The sequence below is a fragment of the Quercus suber genome, unplaced genomic scaffold (assembly GCF_002906115.3).
Source record: "Quercus suber isolate HL8 unplaced genomic scaffold, Cork oak 2.0 scaffold_6, whole genome shotgun sequence".
NCBI lineage: Eukaryota > Viridiplantae > Streptophyta > Magnoliopsida > Fagales > Fagaceae > Quercus > Quercus suber.
The window spans coordinates 1,145,539-1,165,837 of NW_027069472.1; the positions used below are offsets into that span (position 1 = coordinate 1,145,539).

The 20,299-nt window shown below is 32.3% G+C and overlaps 1 protein-coding gene across 1 annotated transcript; it reads left to right on the forward strand.

Moving 5' to 3' along the window:
* Window positions 1-562: 562 nt before the first annotated feature.
* On the forward strand, window positions 563-14,143 carry LOC112002211 (uncharacterized). Its single transcript, XM_065773739.1, has 5 exons — window positions 563-980; window positions 1,065-1,348; window positions 12,554-12,891; window positions 13,139-13,331; window positions 13,631-14,143. Exons 1-5 carry the CDS (start codon window positions 563-565, stop codon window positions 13,982-13,984), a joined length of 1,587 nt encoding a protein of 528 aa, XP_065629811.1. The 3' UTR covers window positions 13,985-14,143.
* The last annotated feature ends 6,156 nt before the right edge of the window (window positions 14,144-20,299 follow it).

Here is a 20,299-nt window from a genome sequence, read left to right on the forward strand (position 1 = left end):
AAGAATTAAAGATATCACTATTCTAATTCTTTCTCTTTTGATGTTGGTTTTCCAACATGTTCTCAGGAGCAAATAGAAAAAGGGCCAATCTGATGTAGGACAAAATATTCTAATTAATTTCTGTAATCTTTTATATTTGGTATTTTTATGTAATTTTTGTTATTTTAGGTTTAGGGCATTTATTTCCTTCTTTTTAGGTGTTTTTTAATGTTGTTTAGTCAAATTAGGGTTTTATATGCTTTCGTAGCCGCCTTAGGGTTTCTAGTTGCCCTAGGTTTTGTTTTTACTATTTAAACGCATTGTAACCTCCAAAGGCAATTCAGTTTTCAGATTAATAAAAATACAGACTTTTTGTCAAATTCTTTTTTTTGGTGGATTCCAGTTTATCACCTTGTGGATTCAAGGAACCTCTCGTGGATTCGAGAAACCCCTCGTGGATTCGAGGTTTACTACTAGGAACTAACAGTTTAGTTTCTGTTTCATCAAGAGAGCATCGTGTGTGCTTTCTCTTCAGGCTTCCGCGACATCAGTTGGTATCAGAGCCTTGACTTACCCTGGTCTGATGGCTAACTGGCGAGATGGTGACCACCACAACAATGACAACAGTGATGATGTCAACAACTCAGTCCTCACTAGGGCTGAGTTCCTTAATTTTCGTGATGAGAATCAGCAATTTTGTGAAAAGAGTCAGAAAATAATAGGCGAAATCCAGCAAAAGATTGCTACTCTTCTTGCTAGGAAATCATCTTGCAACAACAATGTTCGATATATTCAAAGACGCACTCCTAGCTACAAGAAAATTCCATTCTTTGATGGAGATATGTGTAAGATGGATTTTATTGACTGGCTTCTTGATTTAGAAGGGTATTTTAATTTTTGGAAGATTTGTGATAAAGAAAAGGTGCGGCTTGCATCTAATAAATTAGACAATGAAGTAGAAGAAAGGTGGGAAGACATTCAAATTGATAGAAAGCGACAAGGTAAGCATCCAATTCGCTCTTGGCAAAGAATGAAAAGAGTATTAATTGATTTATGGTTTCCTAATGACTATTATGATATACTAGATTATACAAGTATTGATTATAAATCTGTGTATTCATATGAAAAGCAATATATTCGAAACCAAAATTATGAGAGCCAAGTCCATGTGTCAAGTAAAGGAAAGGGTTTGAGGGTTGAGAAGAAGCATCCTATTTCTAAAGAAAATTTTGAAGTGGTTAAAAAAGATCAAGATTTGCTACAAGTTATTGAATTGAAGATTGAAAATACCACTTGTCAAAAATTTGAAGAAGAGGTCAAAGAAACGAAGGTTGAGTTGATTGTGAATAATGACAAAAATGAAGAGATGGTAATTATTGAGAACATTGTGGAAGATTCAATTGAGGTCAAATATGAGGATGAGTCCACAACTCACAATCCTTAGGTCTCAGTTGATTTGTTGAAGATGACCACACAATATGTTGATTTTCTTGGAGTAGAAAATTTTAATTTTACTATCAACCCTTTGTTGATTGATGTTGCAAATAAATTGAAGATTGATAAGAAGAAATTTTATGCTACACTTTATAACAGATTCAAGTTTCAGAACTGGATCAAGTTATTAAAACATTCAAAGTATTTGTTTATTTGGAGTGGAAGATTTCAGATTTCAAGAATGAACTCGAGGACGAGTTTATTTCAAGTGGAGGGGTCTGATGTAGGACAAAATATTCTAATTAATTTCTGTAATCTTTTATATTTGGTATTTTTATGTAATTTTTGTTATTTTAGGTTTAGGGCATTTATTTCCTTGTTTTTAGGTGTTTTTTAATGTTGTTTAGTCAAATTAGGGTTTTATATGCTTTCGTAGCCGCCTTAGGGTTTCTAGTTGCCCTAGGTTTTGTTTTTACTATTTAAACACATTGTAGTCTCCAAAGGCAATTCAGTTTTCAGATTAATAAAAATACAGACTTTTTTGTCAAATTCTTTTTTCTGGTGGATTCCAGTTTATCACCTTGTGGATTTAAGGAACCTCTCGTGGATTCGAGAAACCCCTCGTGGATTCGAGGTTTACTACCAGGAACTAACAGTTTAGTTTTTGTTTCATCAAGAGAGCATCATGTGTGCTTTCTCTTCAGGCTTCCGCGACATCACAATCAAAATCAAATAAACCCATTCATAAATCACAATTTCAAATACAACCCCCTATAAGATTCCCCTTAAAACAACCATACATCCTCTGTGTCCTGTCTCTTGTCTTTGTAATATAAAAAAGTGTCGATCCAGTGCTGACACACAGCATAAGAAAAGTGTTGCTTTTACTGGATTACTCTTAGCACTTGTATAAAACGTCAGTTTTCCTCATTAATGGCACAATACAATTTTTTTGAGACATTTTATCAAACACACATCGTGCATTATTGTTGCAACCATTCCCTGCATATAACGTGATCAAAGAACTACCTAGAATTTCAACAATAATAGAATACCATAATACCTCCAAAACATAGTCAAGTTAGAATTTCAACAATAATTAACTGTAATCAAGAGTATAGTCAAAATCATCCATTTTTGTATATGTAATCATAAGGATACGTTTTGACAATTACATTACTTACACTGAAAAATAATAAACTGTTCTAAAAATCACATCCAAGAGATGCATAGACATGGGTATAAACAATTAAACAGAGATTCTTACCTGAGTCTCAGTCTGAGTCGCCTAAATAAACCTGATCCTCTTCTTCCAAATCTTGCTTTAGGGCTCACACAAATCGGACTGGTACTATATCTGCTTCTTGAGCAATTTTTGACCAGATGGTTTCTAAGAAGAGAGAGGAGGGGTCGCATGCTACAGGAGTTTCGGGTGAAGATTTGGGGGGAAGGAGATGGTTTCTGAGAATAAATAGGAGTGGTTGCATATTACAGGTTTTAGTTATAGTTTTTAGAAAAAATTTCAGAGTTGGGTTTTGAGGGAAGGAAAAGGGTAGAGATTTGGGTTTTGGGGGAAGGAGAAGGGTAGAGAGATTTTCAAAGTTGATGGCATCGACAAAGGTGTTTTGGTTTCAGAATTATACCACGGAAGAGTCTTTGGTTTGAGAAAGGAGAGTATATATATTTAATAAAAAGAAATAAATGAGTGGCTGGCTTGCCCATGGATGATAGTCTGACATTACGACGATTCTCTCTCAATCTCCTTTTTTCTGTCTCTGTTTTGAGGAAGAAGATGTTTTGGTGAAAGAAAGGGCAGAGCATCGTGAAAGAGAAGACAGAGCATCGGGAGGTTTTAGAAAGGTTTTATTATGTTTTTTTATTTTTTTATTTTTTAATATTATGTTGATAAGAAAAATTTAATATTGTTCCGACGTGGAAAATTGTGGCAATTTCAAAAGTTTTGGTTATATATATATATAGATGAGTTGTACTAATATCTAATTATCATGAAGCAAGATTTGCGTTGTAGCTAGTAGCAATATATATTCTGCAAAAATAAAAATAAAAGTAGTCTTAACCTCATTTTCGATTTTTTCCCAAAAAAAAAAAAAAAACTTCACTTACGTTTTTTTTAGCAAAGTACAATTTATACCTTCTATATTTAACTCAATTTCAATTTTCATCCCTAAAATTTTCATCCCTAAATGTTGAAATTATCCACGTGTCCCCATCGTATACCATCAACATCAACAGCACGAATCTAAATTCTCTATGAGTTGACCATGACTTCCAAGGTACCTAAATATTCACCACTGAGCTTCGCTGTTTTCTCATCCCTACTCCTGATTCTTTTATAAAATTCTTTTTGCACCACATCTTTATCACCCTTTCTTATTTTTTGTTTTTTGCAATTTTTATTTTGTTCAACTTTTCATATTCTTTAATCATTGTCTTTTTAGTTCAATCTTTCATCCCCTCCCTTCATTATCTTTTTAAAATTTTCATTTGATTCCCTTTATAGATTAAAAACTTTTTTCATTTAAATCTTCTTAAATTCTATAGTTTTACTGTGTTCCACCTTTCATCTACTTCCACTCTTCCTCTTCCATCTAATTTTTGTATAAATTTAATCTTCCTTCATCTCCACCTCTCTCCCCTATGCCTACAAAGTTGTCCATGACACACACACACACAAAAAAAAAAAAAGAAAAAAAAAAGAAGAAGAAGAAGAAGTCAGTACTCTCTCTCTTTCTCCAATTCTGCTTCTCTTTTGGTGGATTTATTTATTGTTTCAACCACTTTCTTTTTTCTACTAATGGTTCTTTTTGTTATTGTTGATTTAATTGTTGCATCTCATTTGTATCGACTTTTATGCACATTTAAGTATTTTGATATTTCAATTCCTAGTAACAATTTACCTTTGTTTTGTGTTTTTCAGTTTAAGCCATCGCAGCTGTTCTGTTTACCTTATATGCATACTCTCAGGGCACCATAACTTCCAATGCATCTCTACTTGCGTGCAAATTTTCCTTAAAAGCTCCATCCTGTCAAAAGATTTCTCAAAATGCACCGTTTGGTTTCTTACCCACTAGATTTGATCAAAAGTTATAGCTGCAAACAATATAAAAAATTCCTGCTCTAGCAGTCAAATTGGATAAAATAAGGTTCTAGGAGGGTAGATATAAGTTGCCTAACATGACTAGCGTGTACATGCTATACTTCCTCTATATATATATATAAAGCAATATTTGGGGGAGGGGAGATTTGAATCTTTGACCTTTTTGTTGGAAACATCAAGAAGCGTCAGTTAAGCTACAAGATTTTTGGCATATTCTCTACTTCAATTCCTTTCCATGTACATATCATAAAAATTTCAATCCATGTCCAAAATATTTGGAATTGCAATGTTAAATGGTCAAATAACATTTACAAGTTTAGTAGTTTCACTTTTCTAATATCTTCTTAGCCTTGCATGTTAACTATTAGAGATGCCTTGTCAAGTCCTATGTCTATTCTATAACTCTAGTCAGGTTCATTGTATTTGATTTATTTGGAGTGTAATCAAAGTAATTTCAATCTTATTTGGTGCACAAACAATGTAATCGTAGTCCTACTTATAGTGCAAATATTGTGTAAGCCTGTGTTTATAATTAGTCTAAGATTTAGACTACTATAATACCCTTCAATGAATTTATTGTAATACACCGAGCTTATTAGGAAAGTTGTAATCATCAAGGGATTTCTGCTATTGATGTAGACATCCAAGTTAAGCCTTTGCCTCTTTCTCTTTCACTTTGTATGTTCTTCCTAATCTTATCCCTACAATGGCCAGCATAAAGGTTCTGTGTCTCCATTGTTGTTTGCTACTTTGCAAGCTCATCCTAATTGTCTATAAGAACCTCATATGCATCTTTCTGAAATATGCTTAGCAATTTCAACTGCATTCAATGGGCACGAGCATCTTTCTATCTTCCTTGATCATCGTCTTTCCTTATGATTGTGTGTCCTCAACCTTCTTTGCCGATTATTATGTAACACATCAATAGTTAGTCTTCTCTATTAGATTTCTTTTTGATCATGCGTTCTCTGTCATCTTCAGGCCACGTTACTTAGACCAAGCCTTTGATAAATAGTGTTCATTGGCTTTTTTTTTTGGTCATGCGTTTTCAAACATCTTAGCCGAGTATCATAGACCATGTTGATTGGTATCCTCCTATATTGACTTTCCTTTTGGTCATGCATCTTTATCAGCCTCAGATGCGTTACTTGGACCATGCCTTTGATTGGTAACCCTTATTGGTTTTCTTTCTAGTTACATGTCTTTATCATCTTCATGTAGATTTTTTCAGGCCACACCTTTGATTATTAGCCCACAGACATATGATTTGCACCTATGTTCAACATTCAAGCCTTAATCATCATGAGCATCTCACCTTTGTTTCAACTTGTCAACTGCGCTTCATTTAATGCAACCCTACTTGGTCCACTCCACATCCAATTCGGTCATGATTTATTTTAAGTCTTGCTTTCTGCTCAAGTTGTTTTCAAGCTTCCAAGCCTTGAGTTTGAGGGGATGTTAGAGATGGGTAGTCAAATTCAAAATCTATTTCATAAATCTAGTCTAGGTTTATTGAATCTAATTTTATTTGGAGTGCAACTGTGCAAGTAGAGTATTCATAATACCCTCCATTGGGTTCATTGTGATATAAAGAGCTTACTAGAAAAGATGCCCTCATCAACGCCTTTCCATTGTAGATATAAGCCTTTTAAGGCCGAACTATGTTAATTTCATGTGTTTCATTTTCTTTCTCACTGTCTGTTTTTTGGATTCCATTGCAAAAGGACAGATATCAGTTACATAAAGCCACAATTAGCAAAAGACTTGGGAGGCATATTTAGCCAGATACAGAGCATTTTGTAATAAAATAGGTGGAACAAAAAAAAAATTTCTGGACTAGTTCAGGTCCTCCTATTTCCATGATGTCTTCCAGAATTGGTGAAACTCTCCAAGGCCAGTTTTTTTGGTTTCGCAGCAAGTTATGACGGTCGTGCTTGATGTTAGTAAAATGACTTGTATGAACCCAGCATCCTTAGCCTTTGAGAGAGCTTCTCTAACAGCCATAACCTTGCTATTCTCTTATCAGTGCCTCTGAAGCTTCTGCTCCCGCTGAAAACTTTCCTTCCCTTTGTGTCAATTACTTCATACCCCATACTGCACCATTTGCCTTTCTTTACTTTTGTTCCTTCAACTTTTAGCATTAGTTGCCATCCACTTGTTGCTTTTCGATCAACATGCTGACTTAGATTGCTGGAGGTATTCTTCCCTACTCTGCTCGTAAGCTGCGTTATACCTGTTCAACAAAGATCGACTTGTTAGTAATGAAGTTGTTGTGTCCACATGTTGTTGCTCATGAATCATTTTGTTTCTCTGGTTCCAAATCACCCAGAGTGTATCCATCATGAGCTTGATAATTCTGCTCTGATCAGACTGTCTATTGACAGAAGCAGTGAGAGTTCTCCCAACCCAGTGTTGCAGTGGGCTTCCTTTGATGTGATCAGTTGTTACCCATTATTGCACATTACACAAGTAGTGTCACCTTGAATACCCTCCTATTCAACTCCTCTTTTAGAGGAATCCCTCTTTGAAGGATTTTCCATGTGAGTGAGATGATTTTTAATGGAAGTTGGGTTTTCCACTATAAAGAAGGAAAATTCTCGATTTATTATATGCTGACACATCATACTATCAAGTCTATAGAGTACAGCCAATTAGAAAGTCTTAAAACTCCTCCAATCAGGTTGTAACATGTGTCACCAATCAGACTCCACCACATGTCGCTCACCCACCCCCAAACTCCAATAAATAGAAACCTTCCTAATGCATTTTAACACACCAAGATATCTTGGAGGATATCTGGGAAGACACTGGCAAACCAAGGCATCCATGCCACAAGCAACATCAAAGAAGATTCAGAAGTATAGAAGCTCTGCTTGAGTGTAGCATTTATTGTTGCTACGCTCCTGTTAAACCACCTCATTCACCTTATCGTTAGTTTTTCTCATATTTATTTTTTAAATTTAATTTTTACAATATTAACTATATAAATATATTGATTTTATAGATTCATTTAATGCGGTTTTTGCTTTACAAATTCATTTTAAGTAGTTTAAACTTTACATATTCATTGGCTTTAATTTTGATGTTATAACTAAATAGTAAATCAATGGAAAATCAAAATAAAAGTGTTGTCTAAATATATTCTTCTTGGGTGGTTTTAAATTTAAATATTATTTTTCCCTTTTATCACCTTTTATTCAGGCTCTTCTTATTTTCTTCCTTTTACTATAAATTTGCCACTCTTTTCTATTCTATGCATATTTTTCCTATACAAAAAAGGCCCCCTCTCTCTCTCTCTCTCTCTCTCTCTCTCTCAATTTTTTTTTTCCATTTTTTGTTGGATTTTTTTTATAATTATTTTTATTTCATTTCTGCCTTAGATTGATAAATATTGTGTTTTTTAGAATTCTACTTTTGATTTTTTATAACTGAAAAATGAAATCAATGAAGAATAAAAATATTCACAAGTCTTTCTTAATCATTGATGGTAGAAAAAATACAGCTCGGTAGCCGCCCATAGGAGGATCTCTCAACTAGAGGCTTGTACCCTTATTGTCCTATTATTGACTAATTGATATGTGTTCCTTGATGCAAATATTTGTTTTATCATTTCATTTACAATACTAAATACTTTTAATGAATGGTGTTTATTGTTGATCTAATTTGAAAAAAAAAAAATCATATTATAATATGTTATATTTTGAGCTAATGAAGAACAATTATTCAATTAAAGATGATGGTCTTTGTGCAATTTCCTTTTACTATTTAAAAATATTTTGTTGAACAAATTAGTAGTAAATTGTTCTTAGATGCTTGAATAATTGTTTTAAGTGTTTATGAATATTTTATGTTATTCTTCATCTTCCTTATCTTATTAGTGTATTCATTGAGATTTTTAAGAAAACAAATTCAATTTTGTGTTTAAAATTATTTATTTATCTAATTATTTTTCACATATTAGATTAAAAGTTAGATTAGATTATGACAGCATTAACACAATACTTCTTCTTTTTTCAAAAATTCTTTACTTTTCCCCTTTGGAATTGTACTCTCTCATTTTTTTTTAAAGGAAAATTAGTTACAATATTTTATTTTTCCCTTTATTTTTTATTTTAAATTGTAGTTTTGATGTGTTTTATTAATTTTTTTTAGTTACATTTCTTGGTGTTTTTGATTTTATGGTAGAAAAAATTGGGTTTGAGAAAGTTTGTTTAAAACCAAAAGAATAATTTCCAAATTTTATATACTTTTTGATGATATACAAAATATTATAATTAACTTTTATTAAAAAATTAATATTTTCACTAACTTACCTTTTGAATTCATGAGAAAAATTGTATTGTTTTGATCTTGGTATTACAGAAATTATATATATTACATTTGTGATTATCACTATAATAAATAAAGATATGATTATGAATTATATTGCTATTTATTAAATTAGTCTAAATTGAAAAAAAATATATGTATCAATTAGACTATCTAAAAATATTATCACGTGCAACACACAGGGTATGCGACTAGTTATTGCTGTAAAAAGAAAGGGTGTAATGGTATCCATTGGACCATTATCCAAATAAAGGTTGTGTGAAATCACAAAAAAGTAATCTTTTATAGCACGCGGGCGAAACACAACTACTTGGGAGAAAATTGCTTTTTGCCCCTTTCTGAAAAAAAAAATCCAGCATTTTGCCTTTTTTCTCAAACTAATTAGGGAAATGCCCCTCTTTTGAAAATCGAGTTTCTGAAAATCGATTTAGGCCCTATAGCGGCGTTTTTAAGGACCCTATAGTGACGTTTTAAGGACCTATAGTGACGTTTTGTAACTCGATTTTCATAAAGTCGAGTTACATGCAAATTTTTTTCTTTTTTTTACCTATAACTCGACTTTACGAAAATCGAGTTACAAAACGTCACTATAGGTCCTTAAAACGTCACTATATGATCCTTAAAAACGCCGCTATAGGGCCTAAATCGATTTTCAGAAACTCGATTTTCAAAAGAGGGGCATTTTCCTAATTAGTTTGAAAAAGATGGCAAAATGCTGGATTTTTTTTTTCAGAAAGGGGCAAAAAGCAATTTTGTCCCAACTACTTGTGCTAGGCATTGATACTCGATAGCCAATATGTGTGCAACAGCATGCCCACACTCCCGGTCCACAGTTTAATCTTCACTCTCCTTAAAGTTTAAAGTTTAAACCCATGTATGGATGTATTAATCTATATCATTGTTTCATATTATAGTGCCTAGAAAAGAAAATCTCCACAATTTTGGCAGGGCTGACTTCAAAAAGATTGCATTGGATAGGCAAACCTTGTGCCAACCTAGGGAAGAAGGTGGGCTAGGTAATTGGAAAACAAAGATCATGAATGAAGCAATGATAGTCAAACAGGTTTGGAGAATTGCTCAAAATCCAAACACTCTGATGGCAAGAACTTTCAAAGCTAAATATTTTCCTGAGTCTGACATTTTTTTTTTTCTTCATGTAAGTCTACTTCTTCTGTATCATGGGTATGGAGAAGCATTCTCAAATACAGAGAATTTGAAGCTGGTCAAGCACTATGGAGGATGGGGAATGAGAAAGATATTCCTATCGATGATCCTCTTTGGGTATAGGTGGAACCAACAAAGCTCTCTAACAACCCAACATCGTTAAGGTTGCTGACCTCATAGATGAGGACCAGAGAACATGGAAGCTAGCTCTTCTTGCAAAAATTTACCCAAGGGATTAAAAAAAAGGAGGTTCTGGACATCCCTCTTAGCAAGTCTACTGTCGCAAAAGATAAGCTATTATGGCCTTACGCTCAATCTGGAAGTTACATGTTAAGCAAGGATATAAACTTTTGTATAAGGAAGTGGAAGATTGAAATCACATTAACAGGGCAAGTGATCCAACATCTAGAGTTGTGGATGCGGCTAAATTTTTGGTTTGAAATAAATCAAACAAGTAAAACAGTTTCACAAATGTGAATTCGTATTAATGAATGCGTGGTACAATTCTATGTGATTACAAAAAAGTGATTCTCTGATTCGATTTCCTTAAAAAATTTGTTGATTGGAATTGTGGTAATGTGATTTTGATTCAAACATCAAATATACTTCAATTTGGCTGAAGAATGGATAGAAGACCTTTGAAACAGAATTACAATAAATCTCTGGCTATGAGCTTGTTAGAAATCCTATGTTCTTCACATTCTTTGTGCGTTCTTGCTTGCTCACTCCCAAGTGCAGGAGATCGAGCAATATAATTCTCGGAGTACTGAGGTCAAACCACAAGAAGCGAGGTATATTCAAAGATAATGTAATTAAAAAAAAAAAAAAAACACTTTTGGTGAAGATGAAAAATAATTTTGCTTGGTGATTGTAAACAAGAATAACATTGATGAAAGTTAATAATGTAATTAAATACTAGGGCATCATGGTGTTTCCCAATATCGATATGAACTTCTTGTGATCTAAGAAAATATATATTTCATAATTGATTGTTCTTATACAATTAAAAACTTATGATTTGGTTAAACTGAGACAATTTAAGCACGCATGATAACCTACATTAATAATGTAGTTAAAATAGTTTTCAGAAAAAAATCCATTCACTTTAAAACCTAATTTCTATTTAAAATTATTAGAAAATTTATCTAAACAATAAGAAAAAAATTATTGTACTTATTGAAAGCATGAAAATTATTGCTAGGTTATATTTATACAAAAGTTTGTATCCTTGCTTAACACTGTAACTTCCAGATTGAGCATATGGCCATAATAGCTTATCTTTTGCGATGGGAGACTTGCTAAGAGGGATGTCCAGAACCTCATTCATTTTATCCCTCTGGTAAAGTTTAGCAAGAAGAGCTGGCTTCCATGTTATCTGGTCCTCATCTATGAGGTCAGAAACATTACGATGTTTGAGTTGTTAGAGAGCTTTGTTGTTTCCACCTGTACCCCAAGAGGATGATCGATAGGAATATCTTTCTCATTCCCTATCCTCCATAGTGCTTGACCAGCCATGGATTCTCTGTATTTGAGAATGCTTCTCCATACCCATGATGCAGAAACTGAAGACTTACATGAAAAAAAAAATATGTCAGACTTAGGAAAATATTTAGCTTTGAAAGTTCTTGCCACCGAGTGTTAGGATTTTGAGCAATTCTCCAAACCTGTTTTATTATCATTGCTTCATTCATGATCTTTGTTTTCCAATTACCTAGCCCACCTTCTTCCCTGGGTTGGCACAGGGTTTGCCTGTCCAACGCAATCTTTTTGAGTTGGTTTCATGTCCCCAATAGAAAGCATTCACCAAAGAGTCAATTTTCCTGCAAACTGTGTCAGGCAATCTAAAGCAGTTAAAATTGTGGATAGATAAAGCTTGTAACACCAGTTTTATAAGGGTTAATCTCCCAGCTTGAGGGATCAACTTTGCTTTACAACCCTGAAGTTTTTTTGAGCTACCTTCAAAATAATGTCCTGAAAGCCATTAATTCTTCTACCTCTAAGCTTAAATATGATGCCAACGTATTTCACAGGCTCATCCACCGGCTTAACCCCTAACTGTTGGCTTAACTACTCTTTGGTTGGTCCAGGAATATTGGGGTTGAGGAATAATTCAGATTTACCAAAATTTACTTGCTGCCTCAGAGGTGACAATACCCAAGCAGAGTTTGTATAATTGTATTGACACCTTTGTCATTTGCTTTAAAGAAAAGGATTGAGTCATCAGCAAAAAGTAAATAAGAGAGTGTAACCCTACTTCTTCCCACTCTAAAACCAGTTAGAGCTCTAGAAGACTCAGCTTGAATGAGTTAACAAGAGAGAATACTAGCACACAAAAGAAAAAGGTAAGGCAAGATAGGGTCACCTTGTCTCAATCCCCTAAAGGGTTTGAAAGGTGTAGAGGGACTACTATTGATTAAAAAATTTTAAAAGACACACTGTCTCCTTTATTTTATTTTTTTTCTTTTTATTTTTCTATATACTTTACAATTATATTGTATCTATTTCTTACATTTTCTAACATAATATTAGTTATGTTTTATTTTTATTTTTTTAATATTTACACCAATCTTTTGTCAACAAGCATCATCATTGTATTTCACAAATTTGGTCGTAACTTTATTTGGATGGAACAGGCCCATTTGTAGAACAGTAGCAGATGCCGTTTATGTTCTTGACGCCATTGTTGGCATTGACCACTACGACAACGCAACAATTGAAACATCACAGTACATTCCAAAAGGTGGCTATGCACAATTTCTTAAGACCAATGGGCTCCGCGCGAAGAGAGTGGGGATAGTGAGGGACTTCTATATTGGGAATGATACTATTGCTGCTCAAATTGTTGAGCAACATCTTAAAACACTAAGGTAATTACTTTCAATGCTTAACCAAATGTATTTTAAAATTTACTATCAATTTTATTGCAAAAGGTATACAAACTAATGTGATAATAAATATGCTTAATTACATCAAAAACATAAAAATTAATTTCTGATTTTTTTTTTTAAATCGTGTTTAAAAGTTGCATCAATTTGTAAGGCTTTTATTATAAAATTTGTACTAACAGTAGTATCACTTTTAAAAAATTGATGTGAATACGTCATGCAAATTTAGGAAACAAGGCACCATTTTGGTAGACAATCTGAAAATAACCAATATTGGCGAAATCTATACGTCTAGCAATGAAGACATTGCATTGGCGGCTGAGTTTAAAAGATACATTAATGCATACCTAAAGGAGCTAGTGGTTTCCCCAGTCCGTTCCTTATCTGATTTGATTGCCTTCAACAAGAAAAACTCAAAATTGGTGAGTACAATAAACTGAGGTTCTCTTGATTTATGTAATGTCCTACATTTATATATAAGATCGACACAAGTAACTGAGCAATGCTAAGGACATAATTTTCAGTAAGTTGTGATTGGAGTAACATCACTTTCACACAAACATACTACCAAGTACTTTCATCTTTTTTGTTATATGCAATTATGCTAGAAAACATTAAAAGTTATGAAAAAAGTGAAAATTTTTGTGTCATGAACTTATTGTTACTAAAAATCATACTCAATGATAGCTAATTATTGATTATTCCATGAGTGCCAATGCAGGAGAGGTTAGATTATGGACAAGACCTGTTTATAAAAGCTGAAGCAACAAATGGAATTGGAAATGCGGAGAAGGCAGCTTTGCTTAATTTAGCAAAACTAACTAGAGAAGGTTTTGTGAAGTTGATAACAAAGAATAAGCTAGATGCAATAGTTACTCCTGGTGATATTGTTTCTCGTGTCCTTGCAATTGGGGGTTTCCCAGGAGTAATTGTCCCTGCTGGATATGGCTCTGACAGGAAACCATTTGGCTTATGCTTTGGAGGACTAAAGGGTTCAGAGCCTAAGCTGATTGAGATTGCCTATGGCTTTGAGCAAGCGACAAAGATCAGGAAGCCTCCTAAATTGACAACTTAAGGCTCTATTACATCATTACAGCCTTTGTTCTAATTATATGACTTGTATTAACATCTAAAAATCATGAAGCAAGATTTGTATGTTAGCTAGTAGCAATATCTATGCTGCAAAAATAAAAATTAAGCCTTTATGCTTATTTTAACTTCACTTATGTTTAGTGTCTTTTTCTTTTCTTTTTTATTCCCCTTTTCTTTTACAAAAGTGCTAATTATACCCTCGAAATATAGCTCAATTATAATTACGTCCCTAAGATTTATTTATTTATTTATTTTCCATCTTTAACACATGATACTCTTTTGAATGTCATTATTTTTATTAGGGGTGTGCATAGGTTGGGTTGGGTTAGATTAAAGGGATTTTTTCGCCTAATCCACTATGGTAGGTAAAAAATCCAACCCAACCCATCAAAAGGGTTCAACCCAACCCACATGGATCGGGTTGGGTTGAATCCGTGAGTTGGACAATTTTTTATTTATCATTATTATTATGAAATTGAGTAGAAAATAAAACATATCCCACTTGTTATCTAAGTTGATAAACAAAATACTTATGAACTAATATCCTAACTCAGTTATAAACAAATAGAAGTGGAGTGAGAGAGTGGGAGTGGAAGGCGGCAGAGAGCGAAATAACATTGTTAGGGTTTGTGAGGTAATTGAGTTTTATATAGGAAGTGTTGAATATGGGAAAAAAATTAAATAAAAAATATTAATTATATATTATATTTTTAAATATATATGTTAAATATATATAATTTAAATTTTAAATATATAGGTGGGTCAAGTTTGGTTAGGTGGATTTGTGATTGTTATGATCTAAACCCAACCTGACCCACTTTTAAAAAAAAAAAAAAAAAAAATCATAATCCAACCCAACCCACCAACCTTTAAAAACCGACCTAACTCAACTGGTTGGGTTGAGTTAGGTCTATTTTGGCAGATTGGTGGGTTGACTATACATTCCTAATTTTCCTTAATGACAATTGTTAAATGTCAACCAAACTCAAAGCAAACTTCGTAATTTTGTGCACATAAAAACAATAATTTTTCTTTCTTTTATTTTGTTTTTAATTTATTTTTAGGTAAACTACATATTTGGTTCCTATCCTTTACACCATATTTCAATTTAATCTCTAACATTTCAATTGTGTCAATTTAATTCATAACTTTTTAGTGTTGTTTCAATTTAGACTCTACAGTTATTATTGATTGAAAATTGCTGAAATGGCAAACAGTCAAAATAAAAAATTTGTTTATTGACACAATACTATAAGTTATGAACTGAATTGACACAATTAAAAAATTAGGGATCAAATGAAAATATGGTGTAAAGGATAAGTACCAAATATGTAGTTTACCATTTATTTTTCCTTTTATTTTTCTCTTTTATTTTTCATATGTTATTGTCATGAATCCAAATAATTCAATTAGTGATAGATATTTATTTAATTACTATTGTTTGCACTAAGTTCAGATCTAGATCCTTTAAAGTTCTTAGGGTACCCTACCACATAAAATTCCTTTAATTTAAACCATTCATTTTATAATAAATGGTATAGATAATGCCACATCATTATTTTATTTTAAAAAATCAATGAAATATGAGTGACACTTCGGCTATAAGGAAAAACAAATTGACACATCATATTTTAAATCATAAATTAATTTTATTATTATTGAAAATAAATCTAGAAACCTAGATCTGTCATCATCTCTCTCCATTCTATTCTCACTGCCATGCCGGAATAAAGAAACTAGATCTAGACCTTTCTGCTCTCTGCGTTATCAACTAGCTTCCATATTTCTAATGGTGGAAGCTCTTAAAACTCTCTCAAAGTCTAATTTTGTCTCTAAGATTTTCAAAGCTAGAGTTATTTTCCATAAAATTTTTCTAGAAAACAAGTTCATCTGTGTTGTCTTCCATTATTAAGCTCACATTTATCATCTATGAGTTGTGCTGGTTTCTTAGACCCCCGAAAGCACTAGTTCACCAAAATTTAGGACAAGCTGTTGTTAAATCTATGCAAACAATTCCAATATTGTGTAATTAACAGTCAATGTAGCAGAAAATGCAAAACACAATATAGTAACTTAGGCAAAACGAATGCAGCGACCTTTACCAAAGTAAAAAGCACTAGGGAGAGGGGGAGGGGGAACATTCTTAAAGGCAATCTATTATAGAAAAAAGAAGTTTAAAATCTAGTATAAAACCTTTGTTCCTACACTCTACATTCTCAGAAGATGAACTTACCGCACAAACAATCTATAGTTTCCAAACCTTTGAACCCTTCTACTATATGAATGCTCTACGGATGATACATCCACAATCTCGACTAGAATATCTGACCTACTCTAAGAATCTCTTAAAACCTTCCTTCACAATAGCAACATTGTGGTGGCAGCATGACTTTAACCTTGATCACCAATCTTGATCACCAATCTCCAAGAATATTGTCTTCAATTGATGGTGAACCAAATTAAGAGAAATAAGGTTTCGATCTTATCTATGCGGAAAATCTCTTTGGTCATCCCTAATGTGTTCTTATATAGTTCATCAAGTATGGCATGAATCTAGGCTTAAACAGGTGATATATTAGGCTTTTCACGAATTAGGTTCTGCAATTTTCGATAGATCCAAGAGGTGTTGAAAGCCATCGATCAATTAAACATATGTAGAAAATCCTAAAACTTGAAACTTGAAACATAGTCCTTCTTTAGAAATAAACTATTAAAATCACTTACAAGATACCTTTGTTCACAGTTTGCCAACCTAAGCATAAAATCTAACAACATGCTCTAAAGTGGAATACTAAAAGTAGGTGAAATGACTTTTATTCGCTAGTGACCTTATTTAAGTAAATGAATTAAAAATAAATAAATAAACCATCATTTTTGGGGCTTTTGATGGTATGACATAATAATTTAGACATTTTACTATTAATGAAAGATCAAGATTAAAAGAACTCTATGTGCTAGAGTTTTTTATAGGATTAATATATTATAAATTCCACTAACTCATTTTCTCTCTTCTTAACAACTATGCAAAATTTGACACTAATCAGATGTTATTTACTTTTAATTCATATACTCGTGTTTTATTTATAATTTTGAAATGAAAAAAAAAAATTAATTTAAATATTTTGTAGATGAGATGGTTAGTGAATTTGACCATTTTGAAATTTTATAAGTATTAAGAGAATACAGAGAATATATAATATAATAGTGAATTTGTCAAAATAAAAATTTAATAAAAAAATATTATTGAGTGATGTTTTATTACTAAAATTTAAAGAACTTACAACTTGAAGTCAACCCTGCCAAAATTATGGAAATTTTCTTTTTTAGGCACTATAATATGAAACAATGATATAGATTCCCACATCCATACATGGGTTTAAACGTTAAGGAGAGAGAACATGAAACTGTGGACCAGAAGTGTGGGCATGCTGTTGCATACATATTGGCCATCGAGTATCGATGTCTAGCACAAGTATTTGTGTTTCGCGGCTTTCGCCCGCGTACTATAAAGATTACCTTTTTGTGATTTCACACAACCTTTATTTGGATAATGGTCCAATGGATACCAATACCGCCTTTCTTTTTTCAGCAATAATGAAGGAAAAGATTATTGGATCTCAATATATATGAGAATTGAGAGTGTTTTGCACTGCTGTTGGACCAAGAGGTGACAAGTCGAAGGGTTCAATACAATACCTTGAGTCTTGCTATAATTTGTGTGTGTGTGTCTGTTTTTTTTCTTTCTAATTATGCTTTACATAAACCCAATATAATTTGATTGCACTCATAACACGTATATTAATTGACTAGTTATGGTGATGAAAGTGCAAACTTGTATATTTTGTACAGCAACATATATGCATGAAAAAGGTTGGTAGCAAAATTGTTGCCCCAAAATAATTGAACTTGTGATAGTAAGTTGTGATTTGAAAACATGACTTAAAGTTACAATTAATCTCAATTATTTTGGACAATATGTATATACACACTGAGTATAAACACTGCCCTTAAATTAAATAAATGATTGTATGCAATTGTACTTATGTATGGAAAAGGGTAGCAGCAACATTGTTACACTAGCAAAATGTAGTCTCAATGAAGAAGATTTCAAAGTGCTCGTGTTTTGCGTTGTGGGTGATGATGGCAGTGAAGGAAGACACCCTTTTGGGTGAGAGATTCCATAACATATTCTATCGAAGAGTTTGAAAAAAAAAATTATATATATATATATATAATTATATACACAATTGGATAAGAATGATTGGGATTATGATCAAATGTGTATGTTTCATTCCCTTTTTCTCCTTATTACTAAGAAAGAAAAACAGATGGCCAATTTGAAATGTCCTTATACCCAATTACATCGAGCCATCATTTCTCCTAAGGAAGCATAGTCTGTATGTTTTACTAATTATGATACACAATGACATTTGACTTCTTTCCCTTTTTTTTCTTTTAATTATTTTCAAAATAAAAAAGTTGATTACAACGATGGAGTATGGAAAGAAATTGGAGGAAAATACAATGTTTAAAATCTATATTTAACCATGAACTATACTTGAAAAGCAATTGGCTAGACTATACAACTGCCTTAAGAATTACAAACCAAATTTGAAGGACATAATTTTTTTTTTCACATCTTGTTACAGTGACAAATGTGAATGATGTAAAACCACTTTCGCTATTTCACATACGCCTATCACTGATTTAATTTTGTTATTCACCAATCATAAAATGACACAGCAATTATGAAAAATAATTTTTTTTTTTTTTATTAGACCCCATGATAAGAGTGGTGTTAGAAACATTGTAAAACTTATTGCAAAAGTTATATAAATGACATGTCAAGTATTAAATTTAAAATAAAAAAGTAATTAAAATCACTATCTCAACAAAATTCACAATATAGCCTGACTTGCCTATTCCGTGGGTCCTTTAATAAATAGTATCTTTTGACAGGTAAATTTTTTATTTATTTTTAATAATTGTGTTTGCTTTTTGTTGTAGCTTTGAATTTACTCTAGATTAATTTATTATATTATTGATATAACATCAATTGTACTCATTGTCATATTAGTTTATAAACTTTTTCCTAGTAAAATTGGTAATAACTTAACATTTTTCAATTAAAAAAAAAGGAAATGTGCAATTTAATCTTAATTTATTCTACCTTCTGTTGTCAACCCTATTATTGTCAAAGCCTTCGGGTTTCGTTAGATATTTATTTTCTAAAGCTCTTTTTAGAAACTGCTATTAAACAGTTCATTAGTATCGGAAAATGATTGTCTCTATTTGATATGGATTCAATTTTATTCAAATTAGATATCAACTTCTGCTTCAATCCACTATAAAAAGCAAGGCATGAAATTGAAAACTCTTCAACTTGATTGAATAAGCTAAGCATGGCTTCCATGACTACCAAATATTCACCACTGAGCTTCACTGTCTTCTTTTCCTTGCTCCTGATTCTTCTAGTCACAATCAATATATATATATAAAAGCAGAGACCTCATGTGAGAGTGTATGAGGTCATGTCATGTGGCGCTCTAATTTTGCTTTTAGTTTCTTTTACCTCTTTTTATTAAGTATTTTTTATTGTTACCCAAAATAACACATTAACTTATTTTTACTGTTACCTCATTAATTGACTAAGTTTACACCACAACTTTCTTTTTTGTTCATGTCTTTTACCATACCCACCATTTTAGTATTAAAAACAAAAGCTCAAAAATAAATAAATAAATAAGGTACTAACCCAATAACTAAGGGCTAATATAACTAATCCAATAAGGTACTAGGGAGAGATAGAGAGACACAAAAATATTTTTGATTGTTAAATGAAATGCAGTGTTCCACAATTACCAAAATAAAAAATTTGAGATTGACAAAGCATTTGTAAGAGAGAGAAAGAAAGGAATTTGAGGGGCCACCACCATTGTCATGCTCGCTAGCCTCCCACCACCACCATGCTAGCCAGCCTCCCACTACCATCAAGCCAGCGAAACCTCTACAGGTTTTTTTTTTTTTTTTTTTGTTAATTCTTATCATGAACTCATTACTACCAAAATTCTATAAAAATTATGCTATAATATGTATAACATTCTCAAAACCATAAGTAGAATGTGATGTTTATAAGAATTGTAGCAAAAGTGCATTACCTGAACTATGCTAATCTTATTTAAATGGTTAAAAATTAACTCTTTTTATTGAGATCATAGTCCTAGAGACAAAAGTCCAAGGTTAAGTTCTTTTGTTTTTGTGATAAATTGCTAGTAGTGGAATGTAATGCTCTAAGAGC